Source organism: Paramormyrops kingsleyae, chromosome 6, assembly GCF_048594095.1.
Source record: "Paramormyrops kingsleyae isolate MSU_618 chromosome 6, PKINGS_0.4, whole genome shotgun sequence".
NCBI classification, from domain to species: domain Eukaryota; kingdom Metazoa; phylum Chordata; class Actinopteri; order Osteoglossiformes; family Mormyridae; genus Paramormyrops; species Paramormyrops kingsleyae.
In genome coordinates, this window is record NC_132802.1 from 1,022,049 (window position 1) to 1,040,497 (window position 18,449).

The 18,449-nt window shown below is 44.5% G+C and overlaps 1 protein-coding gene across 3 annotated transcripts; it reads left to right on the forward strand.

Moving 5' to 3' along the window:
• The first annotated feature begins 1,775 nt into the window (after nt 1–1,775).
• Nucleotides 1,776–17,711, forward strand: rbbp5 (retinoblastoma binding protein 5). Of its 3 annotated transcripts, none has more exons than XM_023793550.2 (14): nt 1,776–1,959; nt 2,847–2,872; nt 3,248–3,420; nt 3,949–4,089; nt 4,546–4,708; nt 5,194–5,303; nt 5,554–5,673; nt 7,907–8,060; nt 8,212–8,283; nt 8,522–8,639; nt 12,492–12,561; nt 12,838–13,067; nt 13,520–13,714; nt 15,621–17,711. In XM_023793550.2, the coding sequence occupies exons 1-14, from the start codon at nt 1,941–1,943 to the stop codon at nt 15,671–15,673; spliced, it is 1,644 nt and encodes a 547-aa protein (XP_023649318.1). In that variant the 5' UTR covers nt 1,776–1,940; the 3' UTR covers nt 15,674–17,711. The 3 variants fall into 3 exon arrangements, with proteins under 3 accessions (XP_023649318.1, XP_023649319.1, XP_023649317.1); XM_023793551.2 differs by having other exon boundaries at nt 13,520–13,597; XM_023793549.2 differs by having other exon boundaries at nt 13,520–17,711.
• The last annotated feature ends 738 nt before the right edge of the window (nt 17,712–18,449 follow it).

Genomic DNA, 18,449 nt, shown 5'->3' on the forward strand with positions numbered 1-18,449 from the left:
ACTGTACCACGATGGTACAAGGACTTTGGTTGTATGTCGGTGGGAGTGGGCTGTGACAATGCCCTCTCGATGCACTGGGGGGTTGTCTGGCTGAACCGGACACTGGAGGCACTGATGATCAGATGGCTGCAGTAGAAACAATGACCTACAGAGGAGTAGTGGACACCGGAGCAAGCTGGGTGAATATACACTGCATGGGTTCCTCTGGTTCTGCTGACAGTGGCAGTTGTGGCAGCGCTGCCTCAGGTGGCTGTCCAGGTTGATGGAAAGCTCTCTTATTCCATCAAATGAGGCACCAGTGTCCCGGCAAGCTACCTCAGTGAAGATCTCCCAGTTCAGTCCATGGTGTCAGATTGAGCACAGAGTGGCCTCATTCCAGTCACTCTCAGCGACGACAGTGCAGAATTCCACAGCGTAGGATGCAGCTGTGAGAGAGCTGGAGGGGCCTTTCCCAGCTGCCACACCGCAGACAGGACAGTGAAAGATGGACTTGAACTCAGAGATAAAGCGGATATTACCGAACACCATCTCACCACCATGCCCCCAAACCACTGACACCCACTCGAGTAGCCAGGCTGACAGGCGTGAGATTGCAGTGGCAACCTGAAACCAGTCCAGTGTGGTAGGCTGAGGGGCAAAGTAGAGGTCCACTTGGTTAGAATCAGGGCTGGGCTTGGCACTGCTGCGGGAGGATCTGTTGGTGCATGCAGGATGGGCCTGAAGTGTCTCTCATGTCACTGAGGTCCTGCAGTCTCACCATTAACTTATGTCCGGTAGAGAAATTCAAGGCTTTCATGCAGCTGATATCTGCTTCATGTAATCTTACATTTCAATCTGATAAACCATAATCCGATAAATAATATGGCCTTTTGACAAGATAAACCAACAATGCACCACTGCATTGTGCAGTGGCCCCCAAATGCTTAACTCAGCACTGCTACATGTACTGCTGGGCTTTTCAGATGGTTCTGGCTGGAGATTTTGGGTTCCTGATTGCCTTTTTATAACAAGGTCGTAAAACACAGGGCAAGTGCTATTGATCTGGTTACGGTTAAATCTAGGGATGTGCAGATTGTTACTGAAATATTGCATGAATGTTTTTATGTTGAGTATTGATTCTAATGTTAAAATACTGTTTTTTTTTATCTGGCAAATTTTATTGTCAAAGCACCCGCCCCTATTACCGCCACCCTATGAAAAGAAAATAGTGGCATTGTTCATCCCTAGCTAGATCTTTGTAAACAAGAAAATAACACCTACATAACAATTAAATAAAGTTTTAGAATATACATGCATGATCTCTGTCTAAATGCATCTTGGTCCAGTACCGTATTCAGGCGTACTTGTACTGCTTTAAGACTGTAAAGCGATGTTCATTTCGGTCAGCTACGGAATTCCCTACAGCGTTTATGTGAGCGAGAATGGATCCATGCACGTGGCTGAGGAAGACCCGGAAGTAGTAGGTCTATTTCTCATGCCATAATAACTACAGGGAATTTTAACAATTTGTTGTTGAGTGAGGTGTTAAAAACTTACATGCAGTAGTTTTATTTCTTTAAAATAACATTAATTACGTCGTTACTTTCAGACTCAGTCGAGAGCAGATCGATGGAAAATGCCGATAGGTGTCTTTCTAAATGCCTGTTTTGATATGAATGAAATATATACAAACTAAAAAGGATATTATGAAATGTCTTAAAATTAATACCACAGACGATTAATTAAAATCCTTATTTGAAATTCTTTATTATTTTATTGGGGTAAAGCTAATCGCTGTACACCTTGGGTCCTTCGCTGCTTCTAGGCGCCAGTCGCCCTCTTGGGTTCTAGTTAGCAGCCTAACCGGATAACTATGGATTCTGATAAATAAACGTGGAAAGTGATTTTACAACTACTTTTGAAGACTTTTTAAAGACTCGGTACAAGACGAAGAATTAGCCATGAATCTGGAGTTGCTTGGTAATTTAAATTCTAACGAGAATTGTTGCTACAGCATCAGTACCACCAGTGGATTGCTAGCTTGCTACATATTCAGCAATAGTTATTGTAACGTGAAGGGGATCCTTGCTTGTTAATGTGTATATGTAGTCGTGGACGTTTGACATAGTATTTGCAATGTATAAACTTCATATAAGTGATAAAACATAATACAAAGAATTACTGACTACTGCTAATGCGCCTTAAACCGAAAACCAAAACGGCGCCATTGTTTACAGTTAGCATTGGGGGCGGTCTGTGGCCCAGCGGGTCGGGCGCTGTGCCTGTGATCGGAAGGCTGCCGCTTCAAATCTCAGCGTCGGCAGAGTGATTTCTTTATTGGCTCCATGACCAAAGTGGTTCGAGTTCTCCGGTTTTTGTGCATTTTAACAAGTTATCCCAGTAGTCTTTTCGGTCGCACCCTCTTAAATACGTGGGTGCAATTTTAAGTCTCTCTCATTCCGTTTTTGGCTAATTGGCAATATAACAGCAATGACTAAAACACTATAAATTGCCGTTTTTATATAAGCAGATAAGCAGTTCACCTGAGATCAGAGCAGCCGTAACACTACTTATTTTTTGTACGATGTTTTCTGTGAATGCCTAAATTGAATGAAGCCTGACATGAAGAAATTGTTTTGATTTTTACTTTCAGTCTACAACAGAAGCTTATCACGATCGTTACTCTGAAAAGAAGTTCTTTAGCACTTGACACTTTTGGTTAATAATGTTAACAGATATATTTGGTAAAAGGGAACTTTTTAGTAGAATTTTTATTTCTTAATGTCTCTGCTTGGGTTTTGTTTTATGTAAAATATAGATTCTGTGCCATTCCGCTTAACATATGGCCAGTTTTCTTTTCTTTTCAGAATCATTTGGGCAGAATTATCCAGAGGTAAGTAAGCAATGTCATTTATTGATAATTGTGGCTAATTTGAGTTAAGACTTGCTAAGATAATGCAATTATCTCTCAAAGCAGTTAATTTAATGCTTCATATATCATTGCAATTTTTTGTATCAGTTTGCACTTATTTGAAAGTTGTAATTTTGTTTCTAGTGAGCTGTATAAATTACTAATATAAATATTCTAGCTTTCACTTTATGGTTGTATACCCACACACACACAATTTACTGAATCCAGCAAGTAATATGAAATCACTTGAAATCACTTCTAAAGTTAAACTATAGGACTGTATACCGCTAATTTTTCAAGCTCCCAGAACAGTGTCTCTGTTGGCAGCGGTGTGTCTTACTGCGCTCTGATTCTCAGGAGGCTGATGGCACCCTGGACTGCATCAGCATGGCCCTCACCTGCACCTTCAACCGCTGGGGGACGCTGCTCGCTGTGGGCTGCAATGATGGCCGCATTGTCATCTGGGACTTTCTCACACGTGGCATTGCCAAGATCATCAGCGCCCATATACACCCGGTGTGCTCGCTCTGGTCAGTTTGTCTATGGGTGTTTATGCCAACGCTGCTGTCTGGGGGGTGGGGGGGGAGGGCATGCTCTGGGACTGCTTGGTGTAGTTCAGTTGGTGGTGTTGGTGCCAGGAGCTTGGCTTGCACAGGTGAAGTGACCCCCCCCCCCCCCCCCCGGAAGCATATAAGAGCCCCAGATACTGCACACTGCACTGTGGAATAGCTTTATATGTTGTGGTCCTTTCGATGTCAGAATTGCATGTACATAACATGCAGTGTTGGTATTAATATCACACATCACCCAGTCCTATAATAAACTATAGCCATTTTTAAAAATTCAGTACAAAATAGCCTGATGATCATTCTGCGCCGGTACCAGTTTTTTACACCAGTAGAAAACCAGCATCTTGAAGTACAGTACTTTCTTGGAGTACCAAAAGTATGGTGCCTGGTGTGGTGAATATGTGTTCTGACTCAGGGGCTTGCATGGATCTTTGGAGACCTGAGAACTGCAGGTCATGCTTGTATCATCTCTCTCTTGTTGCCTCTTAGCTGGAGTAGAGATGGTCACAAGCTTGTCAGTGCTTCCACGGATAACATTGTGTCCCTGTGGGACGTCCTCACTGGCGATTGTGATCAGAGGTTCCGGTTCCCGTCACCAATCCTCAAAGTGCAGTACCACCCACGTGACCCGTGAGTTTCTGTGCAGATGGCATCTGTCACATGTGTTCGCCGGTTGTACTAATGTTAATTCATTTGGAGTTGTAATGTGTGGGCGTATATCAAAACAGCTTAGAGGGAGCTGTAAATTAGATAAATGTTTAGTAAAAGCATAAAAACCATTATGTGCACTATTTTCTGTGGTGTATTCTGTTTAAGTCAATTGAATTGGAGTAAAATTTAAATCTGATCGATAGTCCTGGTCTTAGGTTGACTGCTGTTTGACAGATGCTTTTATCTGCAGAGACTTTGACATTATCCAGTTTGCTCTTCAGCCTGACAGTTCACCAGTTTAAATGGAGACTGAAGTGCTTCTATAATTGATTCAGGTTAAGAGCTGGGGCAAGCAGTAGGGTCCTTTCTGGATAATGTGGCCTCACTGTTTGAGTAGCTGGTGTCTTGCATTAGCAGTGTTACTGTACCTCACAGGAACAAAGTTCTGGTGTGCCCCATGAAGTCGGCCCCAGTACTGCTTACGCTGGCTGATTCGAAGCACGTGGTCCTACCCGTGGATGACGACTCGGACCTCAATGTAGTGGCAGCTTTTGACCGGCGTGGAGAGTACATCTACACTGGCAATGCCAAGGGAAAGGTTAGAGATTGTGTTCCCCTCCATTTCAGGAAAAGGCATGTAAAACAGAGAGGTCACCATATGAATGTTAGAAGTCTGTGTGTTCTGTCTTTGGCTTGCATAAAGCGATTAATACATTTTGATTTCCCCAGACTACAAGGAATGCATATTGTTTTTGCACTGGTCCGTCACAGGTGCTTTGTTTGGTAATAGAACTCAAAAATCCGTTATACGGATCTATTGAAATTTTGCCCAGACATTGTATGGATGCTGAACTGGGATTGATTGAATTTTGAGATGGGTTGCCCCAAAAACTGAAGAAATGCCACTTAGTGGCAGCAAAGGGAATGGTAGAAGCAGACAGCATTTAACCGTATGAATGTGATGAATCAAAAAGTATTTGATGAATCTTATAATTGCATCGCAAAAGCATTACAATCTTTTTGTTGGGAGTCGTCTTGTGTGAAGAGAGAGCTGTCACCTTAAACTCCCGTTTTGTCGACAAGATTCTGGTGTTAAAGACGGACAACCAGGACCTGGTGGCTTCCTTCAGGGTGACGACGGGAACGAGCAACACCACTGCTATCAAATCTATCGAGTTTGCGCGAAAGGGCAGGTGAGGCTAACAGAGCTCGCTCTCTTGTGTCCAGTTGATCCAAATAAGATGTCAGACTGTGATATGCAGTCCCCCCGGAGGGAAATAGTGAATTATACTATAAAATAAGTTTAAATGAACAGATTGGCAGAAAATGAAAATGATTGTTAAAAAAAGGGATCTCATTCCTGTATGTTTAATATCAAAGTTGGACAAATCCCAGATGACACTGGGAAGGCCGTTATGAGTCTCTCTGATATCCTGTTCCCAGTTGTTTCCTCATCAACACGGCCGACCGCATCATCCGTGTGTATGACGGCCGGGAGATCCTCACCTGCGGCCGTGACGGCGAGCCAGAGCCCATGCAGAAGCTGCAGGACCTGGTGAACAGGTGAGCTGGACCTGCCCATCCTCAGCACCCACAATCAGCTGTCACTATCTCCAGCAGAGATGTGCACATATAAAATTTCATCTACCCGAGCATATTTGGACATGTAGGTAGTTATTGTTCCAGAACTAGTAATTCTAGCCCTCATGTCGCCTCGGGTGTGATTAGGGACTGAGACACATGTCAGTGCATGTTGTAAGGAAGTATTTCCCGCCCTGGAGCTGCAGACAGTCCACGTTTTTGCTCCCTCCTGGCTCCCAGCAAAAATGTGAGCTGTCTGGGGCTCCCTGAGGACCGGAAACACTCTTCTAAGGCATCGGCTTGCTTTTGCCATATGGAGCACAACCGTCAGCAGACACATTGAGAATAGAATGTGGTCCTGCTTATTTTGTACCTTGTCCTGTAGGTGCACAGCTACAGGTTAATACTACAGAGCAGAGATATCCAACCCCCTACCCCGGGGGCCAAATAATAGCAGTAACACAAAGCCAAGGTCAGATGCATCTGGGGGAAAAAAAATAGCCAAGGGGGAGTTCCTCACAGATAACGTTTCCGATCGGGGGGTGAAATTTCCAAGTGGGAGATCGTGCGGTCCAGATTAAATTGTATTTGAAGAGTCCATCAGCCGACTGCCAATGGGAGACGCTAACAATAGATGGTAATATCCATCTAATATCCAAAAGAACACGAGCCAGCTTTTATTCCCACTGCTCGATGCTCCATCCCATGTTCTTCTTATTTCCTAATTGGTTGTTTGTCGGCTTCCCTAATCCATGTATGTAAGGGTTTGTCTCTGTATATTAAAATTTGGGCTGGGAAGTTTATTGCGTTAACACCTTGTGTTAAAGTCGCAAGATATATCTTTGATTGTGATAATGTATGCTGTGTTTCGTTACCCAAATGGAAGAATAGTATGGGCATAGATTTTAATAGAGGCTTATAGTCTCTTATCTTCCAGGTTGTAAACAGCGTGAGGGTTTCGGTCGTGACGTTTCACAGAATCCCGAACTAAAATCGAAACATTCAGGTAGTGTCTCAGCGGAAGCTGATGTTACCAGGTTTATTTTGTTTTAAAAAAATTGCAGAGAGGAGACATATATAGGATAAAAATATCGTAATTTGCAATATTTGTTTTATTTTATTGAAGCTTTATGCCTTAAAATCTTTCATGTTAAAAAGTGTACTTTCAGTGGTTAGACATTTGCCCAAAAGGTTAAAGATTTTACATCAAGCACACAGTCAGGATCAGTGTTGTGATCCGCCTGTTGCGTATATGCAGTTGTAGGATCATGTGGTATACACCATTAATAGCCAACATGTATGATTAAAAAAACAAGCAAACAATGTTTGACATCCCTACTTATAATACAATACCCTCTCTTCTTATTGCCATGTGTTCATCAGCATTGGAATTCAGCTTGTACTTGTATCATTGTTGGAAATGAATAATCTGTACTTCACAAGTTTAAGCTAAACCATTAAAGAAATATTCAAATGTGGGTCATTCTCACAAACTTGTGAATTTTTTGGGGGGGGGAAAAATGGAGAAGTCCAGTGCTTGTTTTTTGAGAGCAACTGACATTACCTTAACTTTATAGGTTTATTAAAAATATGTCTGTTGTCCGTTGTTGAGATTTGACACTGTACGTCATTTAGACCATCTGTCCATATTTCAAAATGTTATCCAGTGCAGGATCATGGGGAAGGGCTGGATCCTTTCTCATCCAGTGTATACACTGCCAGTTGTGCACCCTTTGTGGCATGCAGGTCTGTTTGCAGAGAGCCCACATTCATACGCTTCCTGTGAGCGATTTAGAGATGCCAGCTAGCCTTACTGCCTGTCTTACGATAAACCTTCCTGAAATGGGGACGCCGTGTAAGCTTCCAACCCTGGACGTGTGAGGCAGCAGTTCTGTCCTCCTTATTCTGTGTTTCCAATGTTCGTTATGAATCAAAACCGTATGTGTGGGCAGAACAGCAGTACTACAGTATGATACCATGTAGGAGCTCAAAAGTAACAACCTACAGCAGCCAAGGTTTGAGCTGCCAAAGCTAATGCCGGTTTTATTAAATCATCAATTCTTAAATGTAAGTTTTTGTTTACACCACTGAGCTTAAAGCTGCGTGAAAAACTCAAGCTGTACTTTACTCCCTTCCTGTATTTACTGGTGTTTTAAGGATCGGAGTTGTACTTCCTGTATTTACTCCATGTGCCCTCCACCCCCCCCCCCCCCAGGACTCCCTGGAAGAAGTGCTGCTTTTCCGGAGATGGCGAGTACATTGTGGCCGGCTCGGCCCGCCAGCACGCGCTCTACATTTGGGAGAAGAGCATTGGCAACCTGGTGAAGATCCTGCATGGCACCCGTGGGGAGCTTCTGCTGGACGTGGCGGTAGGCTGGCCCTCCCTTTCCCCCCCCTCCCTTTCCCCCCCCTCCCTTCTCCATCCATGTTGGCCGCCTGTCCTCTTTTCCTTTATCCATCTCGATTCCTGCGTGCTTCTCCGTGTGTGTCTGTGCTAACCTGCACCTTGCGTCTTTGCAGTGGCACCCAGTAAGACCCATCATTGCTTCCATCTCCAGTGGGGTCGTGTCCATCTGGGCCCAAAACCAAGTGGTGAGTGAAAATGAACCGAAAGGAAGTTTAATCCCATGTATGTGTGGAGCTGGGCAGGGACTCTTGTCTGGGTTCAGTGTTCACTTCTAATAGTAGGCTCCAGAAAAACAAAGATCAAGAACATTATAGAAATGATCAAAACTCAAAATGCAGAGAAGTAAAAAAAAATATCATAGTAAATTAATGTTCCATTGGAGACCACCGAACATTGACAGCCCCGTTTCATGTGGCGGCTCAGGAAAACTGGAGTGCCTTCGCACCCGACTTCAAAGAGCTGGACGAGAACGTGGAGTATGAGGAGAGAGAGTCAGAGTTCGACATCGAGGACGAGGACAAGAGTGAGCCTGAGCAGACGGGTATGTGCTGCCACTGTCATCGTCACTGCCGGCGTCTGTGCTGCCACTGTCATCGTCACTGCCGGCGTCTGTGCTGCCACTGTCATCGTCACTGCCGGCGTCTGTGCTGCCACTGTCATCGTCACTGCCGGCGTCTGTGCTGCCACTGTCATCGTCACTGCCGGCGTCTGTGGTGTCGTTGGTGTTATTGTTCTTTATTATTATTAGTAGTGGTACCGTGGGATCTTGTATCAATAATTTGAGGACTAATCAGTTATAATTTGGGTTTTTTCCAATCAGACTTTCTTTATTATAATTAAACCAAAGGTTAGAGAGTATTTCTTTGGCCCAGAGCTCCAGACCACAGATATGTGTGGAGGGTCATTCCAAGCTGTTCTGCTGGTCTGCTCTCCCGCCATGAATGTGACTGTGCTCTGTCTAAAGGCGCTTTCACACCGCAGGAACTTTTTTCTGGAAACAAGCCTTTTTTTAGAACCCAGGATTTTTGTCTTGTTCACATCTAATGAACTCTGCTTGATTGTAGCTCCTCGGAGGCAGTTCCGGAACCCTTATTTACTCCAGACTACTTTTCGTTGGAACACAAGCTACTTGAGAAGCAGTTAGTCACAGCTTGCTGATTGGTTGGCGCTTACAGCCACAGCTTGCTGATTGGTTGGCGCTTACAGCCACAGCTTGCTGATTGGTTGGCGCTTATAGCCACAGCTTGTTGACCACAAGCACTGACGCTAACAAGGTAGCTACACGGAAGTGCAGAAAAAGAGATGTAGTGGAGCAAAAACTGAGCAGATGTAGTAATTTTTTTTACCCCAATTAAATTTAATTCATAGATTAATACATTTATTGCTTGCGTCTTCGTATTTCTGCATCAGAAAATGTGATCGCTAACCAATACACTTTTGTCTAGTACCAGTGCCAGTGCATATTAGCAGGATAACGTTACATTGTTTTTCTATTCTGTGGAAAATGAAACGCCGATCTGTCAGCCAGATCTAATAAGAATCATGAACATATAAATAAAAGGCTGAGTCCCATTTTGATCGCGATCGACCCCCCCCTCCCCAATGACTAACAAAATGACTCCTTTATCCTCCACTGTTTTGGAGTGACGTTGTACTTCAGTATGAAATTATGTGTTAAATTTAACCTACGAACTTTTTGCATCTCCCATGATCATTTAGCATAAAGGTCCCAGTTCCTGTTGTGCAGACTGAAAGTGGCACATGAAAATGGCCAGGAGCTCCTAAAGTTCCAGGTACAGACAGGTCAGGGACTTAAACCGGGATCAGGTTCCAGAACTTGAGTGTGAAAGCACCTTAAGTGCACTCTCCGGGTTTGAGAGAGAGGACTGAGAGGCCTCTCTGCTTCAGTCTACAAGGTTGCTTCCTTCTGTAAACCTGCGGTCTCGGTCTGTCTGGGGACACAGGCTTTTTCTTCCGAGTAGTTGATTTAAGTTAATGTGATTGGTGGAGAGTGTCAGATCACACAATGAGCATGTTTTGTATCAAATGGGGGGTATATAGTATATAGGTATATAGGGGAGGTATATAGTTTATCTGCCATGACTTTAGCTTTTCTCTTTTGTCACTTTTCTCTTTCTTTTAAATACACTTGGACAGTTTGCTGAATATGTGAATTCTTCAACAGTAGTTATAACTAGTGCTGTCAAATGATAATTTTTTTTAATCAGATTAATCACAGGGTTCCATTGGATTAATTTTGATTAATCATGATTAAATATCATTCATTTTTGATCTATATTAATCACATTTCATTTTGCATGAGCAAACAAACTCAAGAAAAAAGGGAATATATATGCACTTAACATGTTTATTGAACATCTTGAACATGAGTCGGATGCATTCCATCTGCCACAGAAGTGCAATACCATAGACCCATATCAAAAAGCAAGATTTTTTGCTTAGCCGGACAACTTGTCGGATTTAAGGTACCTCAGTTTAAATGGTCTTTATCTTCGTTCGCTTACAATTAGCACGAACTACCGTAAATCCGACAAATAATCCAACTAATCATGAAGTCCAATTCTAGCCCGGTTAATTGCCATTGTTAGCAATATCAGTTGATAACACATTACGCTCGGTGCTTTACGTATAAAACTCCGTAGCAAGACATCCACAGATAAGTTGGATGGTATAGCGTGTGCGACCGATTTAATGAGGCACAAATGAGAAGTAGTGCTTAAACAGTATAAGACTACAACTTTCCCTTCTGTTGATAAAGGGCGCAGCCATCCTGGATTCTGAACTCGGGATCCTCTGTGCTGCTCCGAGATATTTCTCGGATCTCTGAGAAACGGGAGAGCATGTAGTCACTTCCGGCTTCAAAACTCCGGAATCCGACTCGGAATACAAGTTCCGAGGGGAAATGGAACGCATTAAACTGCCCGAAATGGGTTGACAGAGACATTTCAGTGATTTTGAATCATTCTGCGCTGCAGATGGGTTAATTGCGTTAAAAATTTTAATCAGATTAATCATGATGTTGGATTAATCCGCGTTAACCCGTTAATTTTGACAGCCCTAGTTATAACACTATTAAATATTTGCATTTATCCAAAGCTTTTACACGTTTATACAGCAGGACACTAAAAAGGTTCAGTAGTACAACAGCAGTTTCCCCACCTGTCTCATGAACCAACAGCCTGAATTCCTCAGTAGCCTGTGTTACACTCCGTAGAGTTACCAGCTGCCTATATTCACTGCAGAGGACAGATTTCGATGCTGTGCCGACTTCCCTCACACCATGCTGCTTCCGGATCGGGCCTAACACCCGCAGCCTCAGCCATGAGTCTGGCTGCCCAGCTGACGATCGACTGCATAAAATGAAGAAGCCCTTCGAACAGACTTAAATATGGTGGAGCAGGTTGGCACAGCGGGGGTAGGCAGGCGAACTGCACTGATAGGTCCCGCATCCTCCCCCGTTCTCGCAAACACAGATGGTGCTGGATCTTGCAGCATGGCCCTATTTTTAGAAGCACTGACGCAGGAGTGCGTAAATGGAACAGCACGCTAAATCGGGCCTGGCCCAATTACTCTGTTGATGGACGCTGAGTCACATTGCTCACGCATACCAGCGACGGGAGGTTTGTTATGGTGGGTGGGGGGCTTAAGGTTAAATTAACAGACCCAAACAGTACAGTTTACTGTGGTTCTTTTTTCACTTGTTGCGCTTGTATGTAAAATGGAGATTTTAAAAAAAGAAAAAGGTATGTCTGTCTGTCTGATCGCATGCACTCTATCTATCCTGACATTTGTGTCAGTATAAACATGTATGACGTGCACCTCTCTGGATTACAGTCAAAGCTTTTATGTGAGTTGGGGGGGTCGCTCAGTGTTGGCACTGTTATCGTCCACCTGCTGGGTGGGGGGGCTCAAGGCCCATCTCTGCCCTGTCTCTGCAGTTTGCTTGTTCTCTGTGTGCTGAACAGGTCACCTCTTAGTTTCCAGCCACACAGACATGCAGTTAGGTTGTCAAAGTTTCACAGAGGGCATGACTGTGTATGTGTGCTGCACTGGACAGGCGTTCCATTAAAGGTGTCTACTTGTACCGTGTGCTATACAAAGCTGGGGCTGGGTAGGTGGCATGATGGAGGGATGGATGAGGAGGTGGGTGATAGTTGAGAGGAAGGAGGAAATGTTCCAGGCAAGGGAGCCACATAAAGAAATGGCACTTATACAGGTAACTGCAAATGTATTAGTGTCTAAAGAAGCAGAATTAAGTCAGAAAACTACACATGCTGAAACGAAAGAGGGAGTGGAACAGAAAGCAGTCTTCCCCCCAAGCGTTCCTCCCAGCATGGATATGACACCTCCCCCCACCCCCTCGGCCCAACAGGTGCAGACGCTGCTGAGGATGAGGAGGTGGACGTGACCTCAGTTGACCCTATCGTGGCTTTCTGTAGCAGGTCAGCTTTCATGTGTTATTTTATGATGGGAATAATGTTACTAATTACTGATCAGTATATCGGTGAGAAATGACCGAGGAGAATTGTTAGAAATCATTCCATTGATTAAATAAGGGATCTCGAAAAAGAAAACAAATTCTGGTCATGTTTTTTTTTGTTGCATAACTCAATCCCATGTAAGAGTGAGAATGCAGTTTTTACTGCTGGGTGGGGGTTCGCTGTCCCCTGAGAAGCCCGATGGTCAGCTCCTGGGGCCCCGGGCCCCTCTCTCCACAGCGATGAAGAGCTTGAGGACTTCAAGGCCCTGCTGTACCTGCCCATTGCCCCCGAGGTGGAAGACCCTGAGGAAAACCCCTTTGGGCCCCCGCCTGAATCCAACACGGAAGATGGCCCTGCCCATTCTGGGAGCGGCGATAAGAAGCAGCGGCAGCCCTCTGCGGAAGGAGCCCCCCCCAAGAAAAAGGCCCGCACCACCACCATAGAGCTGCAGGGCGTCCCCAGCGATGGTAAGGGAGGGGGGCCACACTCCGGCAGGCTGCTGTTGTGTGTGGCCTTTTCCCTGAGCTTAATGGCGAATCTTTGCCAGCTTAAACTTTATCCAGAAATACTCTGCTGTGGTCTGTAATGCTCGGGTAATGCAGGTGGGATTTTAGTGTTGGTAGCGAGGACAATTCTTAAGGAACTGAGATTATGATTTTAAAAGGTAAAAAAAGGGAGGTTACTGAAAATGAAACATCCACCTGTGGATATGGTACTGTGTATATGTCAGTGTCACTTTGGGGTGACAGCAGCTCACAGGTTTTTTATACTCTAATAAATAACCGGTATAATCTGTAATATAGGGGGAGTACAGTGGGGGGACATTCATGGCCTCGCACCAGGCTTCCTGTGATGACTGACAGACCGCCATTAAAGGATAGAAATGTTATTGAAAATGGATGCATTTCTGTCACTGCAGAAGTGCACCCCCTGCTGGGAGTGAAAGGTGACAGCAAGTCCAAGAAGAAGGCAGCAGGGCGGCCCAAAGGATCAAAAGGTAAAGAGAGAGATTCCCCCTTTAAAAGCAAGCCCTTCAAGGGGGAGAGGGTCTTCCCTCTGGAAGGAGGAGCAGCGAAGGGCAAAGTGCAGGCAGAGCCGGGACAGCTGACAGCAGGTAAGGACCCCAAGGACTGCAAGGCTTCATTAGATGCTTGCTTCTCAGCGGCCCCCGATTTTTCCACCATATTTTCTCACCAAAGCTGACGGCTAATCCAGCGCTCCTGCTATAAACCAAAACCTAGTCTGTCTCTGATTGTATACTTTGTTAAAACAAAGAATATGTCAGGCACAGATTATAACCATTGTCTGCTTAATGTTATTTATACTAACAATGTTTCATTAATTATCCCACTTGGTTATGGATATTATCATAAGTGTGGATGTTGTGGTGATAAATTTGAGAGGACTGAAGCAACATTGCCACCGTGTCTGATGTAAGATGTAAAATACAATAAATTAAGTTTATTTTTTAATTTTAATTTTTTTTTTTAACGTCAGATTTTAAGCTTAATAAGCAGTTTACTGGGGGTCTTGGGATACTTCAGTCATTGGCTAAGTTCCTCTTCTGACAGCTGACATGCAGTGAAAGGGGCATTTCCTTCACCACGAATCCACCTGCCCTCTGCTCGTCCACTTTGCGTGTCACTTCCTGTGACTGGTCCTGTCTACTTCCTGCTTGCTCATTGCCCTTCCTGCTCCGCTCCTACAGTGCTGAGCCTCTACAGCGTGTTCCGCTAGAAGCCCGTGGGACATACGGGTCTGTGTTTGCCTGTATATGTCTCTGTGTATATATGTGTTTAATACATCATTGCTTTTACATTGCTGGGATTCTTCTCATGTGTATGGGACTGGTATTAGGACCAAGTGCATCATTTCCTACTACTGAGCACAGTGAACTGTTTTACTTTAGTGGTATAATTAGATATGGTCAGTTTCTGATTGATATTGTAATGAATTTTATGCTATAGTTTTGTAGCAGATGATCAGATCTCAGATTATAACAAAGTTTTTAATCAAATCTTTTTCTTTGCATGGTGGAGATGCATGACTCTATAGACCTGTGAGATACATTTTGCTCCTGCCAGCTACTTAAAATAAGCCAAAACGAAAACCTTGTGTAGTAATTACAGTTTAAAGTGTTGAAGAGGGAAATCATTTCCAAATGAGTCCAGAAGATGGAGCTGTTATCCACTGTAAGACCAAACTGTATGGCAGATAGAATGTTATGCAAGGTGACATAAAATATAAATGAATGTACATATGGAGCATTACTTTTTTACCAGGCAGAGACCTTTATATATATTTAAAAATGCATATTACTAATATTTGTGTATTGCCACCATGGTACATTGTATTGCAGTGTTGATTCTTATATTCTTATATGGATGCAGCGATATTGGCAGAGCAGGCTGCTGTGAAGCACTGACTGCACCATTAAACCAGCTTTGAATGCCCATTCCACCCCCCCAGCTGTCGCCAGGGTGCATTATAGTGGACAAATGACCCCCTCCCCCCCCCATTGTTCCTCTTACTTGTCTCTGCAGGCAGGACATACCAAGAGCACCTCTAGGTTAGAAGCCAGAAGGGAGTGTACTTTAGGCTGTAAATAGCAGTTTGGTGACACGGCTGTGCAGAGATCCGGAAGGACTTCTCTCTCGCTTGCTGCTTGTCCTGAGTCATACATAGCAAGCAAAATAATACTCTCCCACTCTAGAGCAACATGATGACATTTAACCATGAGACTGAATGTATTTGCTGTGTGTGTCCTGGCCCCGTACCATCCAGTATCGATGTGTAGTGGTTCCATATCTTCTTGTACATGCTTGTAATTTTTGCCATTATTTACATATCATGAATTTATTGCATCCAGGAACACGTCATCGCTAATTTATTATTTACTGGGCTTCTGGTGCTTTTTATGGGTTAGGAATGTCGTGTTTTTACTTTCACTGTATTGCTCTGCTGTGTCTCCTCAGTATGTGTCACTTTGATCTAATGATGATGTTGACACAATTTTGCAGGGAGTTTGGTGCCACCAGCATACAAACAGCACGAAGTCCAGGGCTTGGACTGAGTCTGAACACCTGCGGGAGCAGGGGGGTCACGCTGGCTACCTCACCCCCCCCCCCCCCCCCCCCAAACCCCTCTCCTCAGCAGTGCTCTCTGGGCCCCATTGCTGATCGATTCTCAGCACCTCCACCCCCCAGACAGCGTTCAGCAGGGGATGCCTGTGTTCAGCTCATGGCAGTCTTTTGGTCAGGGTGGGTCAGGGAGGTGTGGAAGAACCTGTTGCTTGCCACACATGGACACTTGGGGCCCCTCCCCTGATGCCACGTCGCTCTTTGCTGCGCTCCCTCCGGAACTTTCAGAGGATGAGGAGCAGCTGAAGATGACTGGCGCTCTGTGCCCGAACCGCCAGCTTTCCTGGGGTTAAAAACATTTGGGCTCTTCTGATTTCCTGGAAGCACTAAATGCTGATGAGTTGCGGCCCATCTGTCTGTCTTCCTAAAACAGTGTGTGAATAGTTCTGCCATCTCTTGCTATTTTATCTTTCTTTTTGTTACTTTGATGTAGGCATGATATGTGTACTTTCAGTGGATGTGTATTCTTTTTATGAAAAATTCTGTACTCTGTAAAATAATAAAAAAAAACAGTTTAGAATAAACTGCACCAGCTCAGTAACTGTAAATCTGGTGGCCGGTGCTTTTGTTCTGGGAAGGTTCAGGAGCAGAAGGAGCTTGTAAACTGTGCTGCCTGTGCTGTGAGATCCCAGGCCCAGGGCCGTGACAGGAACGCTGGCAATCATGTGTGACCATCTGCAAGGATCTCTGAGAAAAGGTGCCAGTCAGAAAGAGCAATCGGTAATGTAAAGCTAGCTGTATATTTATATTTATTTGAAACTGGGAGGAGCTGTGATGGTATAGAGAATGCCATGGTATAGAGAATGCCATAGTATAGAGAATGCCATGGTATAGAGAATGCCATGGTGTAGAGAATGCCATGGTATAGAGAATGCCATGGTATAGAGAATGCCATGGTGTAGAGAATGCCATAGTATAGAGAATGCCATGGTATAGAGAATGCCATAGTATAGAGAATGCCATGGTATAGAGAATGCCATGGTATAGAGAATGCCATGGTATAGAGAATGCCATAGTATAGAGAATGCCATAGTATAGAGAATGCCATGGTATAGAGAATGCCATGGTATAGAGAATGCCATCGCATGAGGCAGTCAAGGCACTTTTCATCACCTGTGGATTTCAAATGTAACTTTTCAGAAACTACTCCACACCTACCTGCTCAACACCCAGCAACATGAAGCTGCCTCTGACACATTAACTACAAAGCTGTCACAGCAGTATGTTTAAAAAAAGATCTCCTCCTTGCCAGGGAGTGGGATCCAGACCGCAGCTAAACATGCGGAGAGGTGTCCATTGCAATGATCACGTTATGTTTGTACTACAGCAGTCTGCTCATAAATTGAGAAATATTTTATATTGAATTTTAATGTTGCCCTTAAACTACACAGTATGTTCTTGCATCAGCTAAACTAGGCAGTAGTGGAGAAATTCTTCTGAAATAGCATATTTTATTGGTTAAGTTTTAAGAGATCGATATGTTAGCGAAGAGGATTCCATAATGGGTTTTAAACGTGCCCAGTTCCCAGCCAGTACTACCTGAGAGTGCCATTGTACTTCAAGTGTCATTAACCTTTCTCAAGACAATCTGTATCCTTCACAAAAAGGGTGTTTAGATACCAGCATGTTTTTCTGTCCTTTTCCCCTGCTTCCTTATCACTGCCAATCAAGCAGCCTGTATGTAAAAAAAACATTTCACGTATAAAACCACATTGGGGATGACTACGGGTCTAATTACTTAACATTGGTTATAGCCGTGACTTTTGTTAGATATCATTATACAATATTCATGAATGGTTTTAGCTTTTGCAAAACCAGATAGGCAGTGGCAACTTGTAAAAATGTTTAGTTTGCATATGATTGTAATATCATGGTCATCGAATGTCATGTCATGATGTCATTCCAGTGTTGCCATTGCAACATCTTTATTCACGACCAGTTCATATAAAAAAGCTTTGTTTTTTTACCCTTTCCGATTACTACCTTTTATGTTCGCAACTATCTGCCGTATAAAGTGTCTCCCTGTCCTGACGCCTGCAGATGTTTCGGAGCTGAAGGCAGGAAGCCTGCCAGTGTTGGTGCGTAGTCCACCTTGCAGTGCCGCCTGTGGCCTAGGGATGCGTGTGGGAACTGTGTTGCCCGAGTGATGATGGAGCCCAGTGGGACTGCCAGAACCAGAGAGCGGAGCACCTAGTCACCAGGCAGCGTGGCTTGCGGACACTCACCATTGCGGCAGGCAGCCATGTTGACCCGGGCTGCCCAGGTGCTGCGATGGAGACCAAGGGACATTATCTCCTGCCGCTATGCTCGTGACAACGTCACCACCAATGGCGGATGCTCCGCCTGGATCAGGTGACACTTGGTCCTGTGCAGAAGAAGGATGCAGGTACCTACTGTCGTGACGTGAGATGCTGCCTTTCGAGTGGCAGAGAGGGTCTCCTTTGGAGTGAGGTGGCAAGGTTGCCGCACCCGGACTTCTGGACCTCTCTCTGCCCAAAATGTTTCAACTGGGGCAGGAAAAGTTCCTGTGTATTCCAAGCTGTTGAAGATATTGGGCCCCAGCTTGCCTATGTCTGTTTTGGCTACAGTTGCATTTTGCTTTTGCTGTTCTGTTGGGTCCAGTCACATTCAGACTGTCCGCATCTCCAAGCCGGCACGCAATGCTGAGACCTCCAGCTTAGCCCTCAGGCTTGTATCGTCTCATCTGGA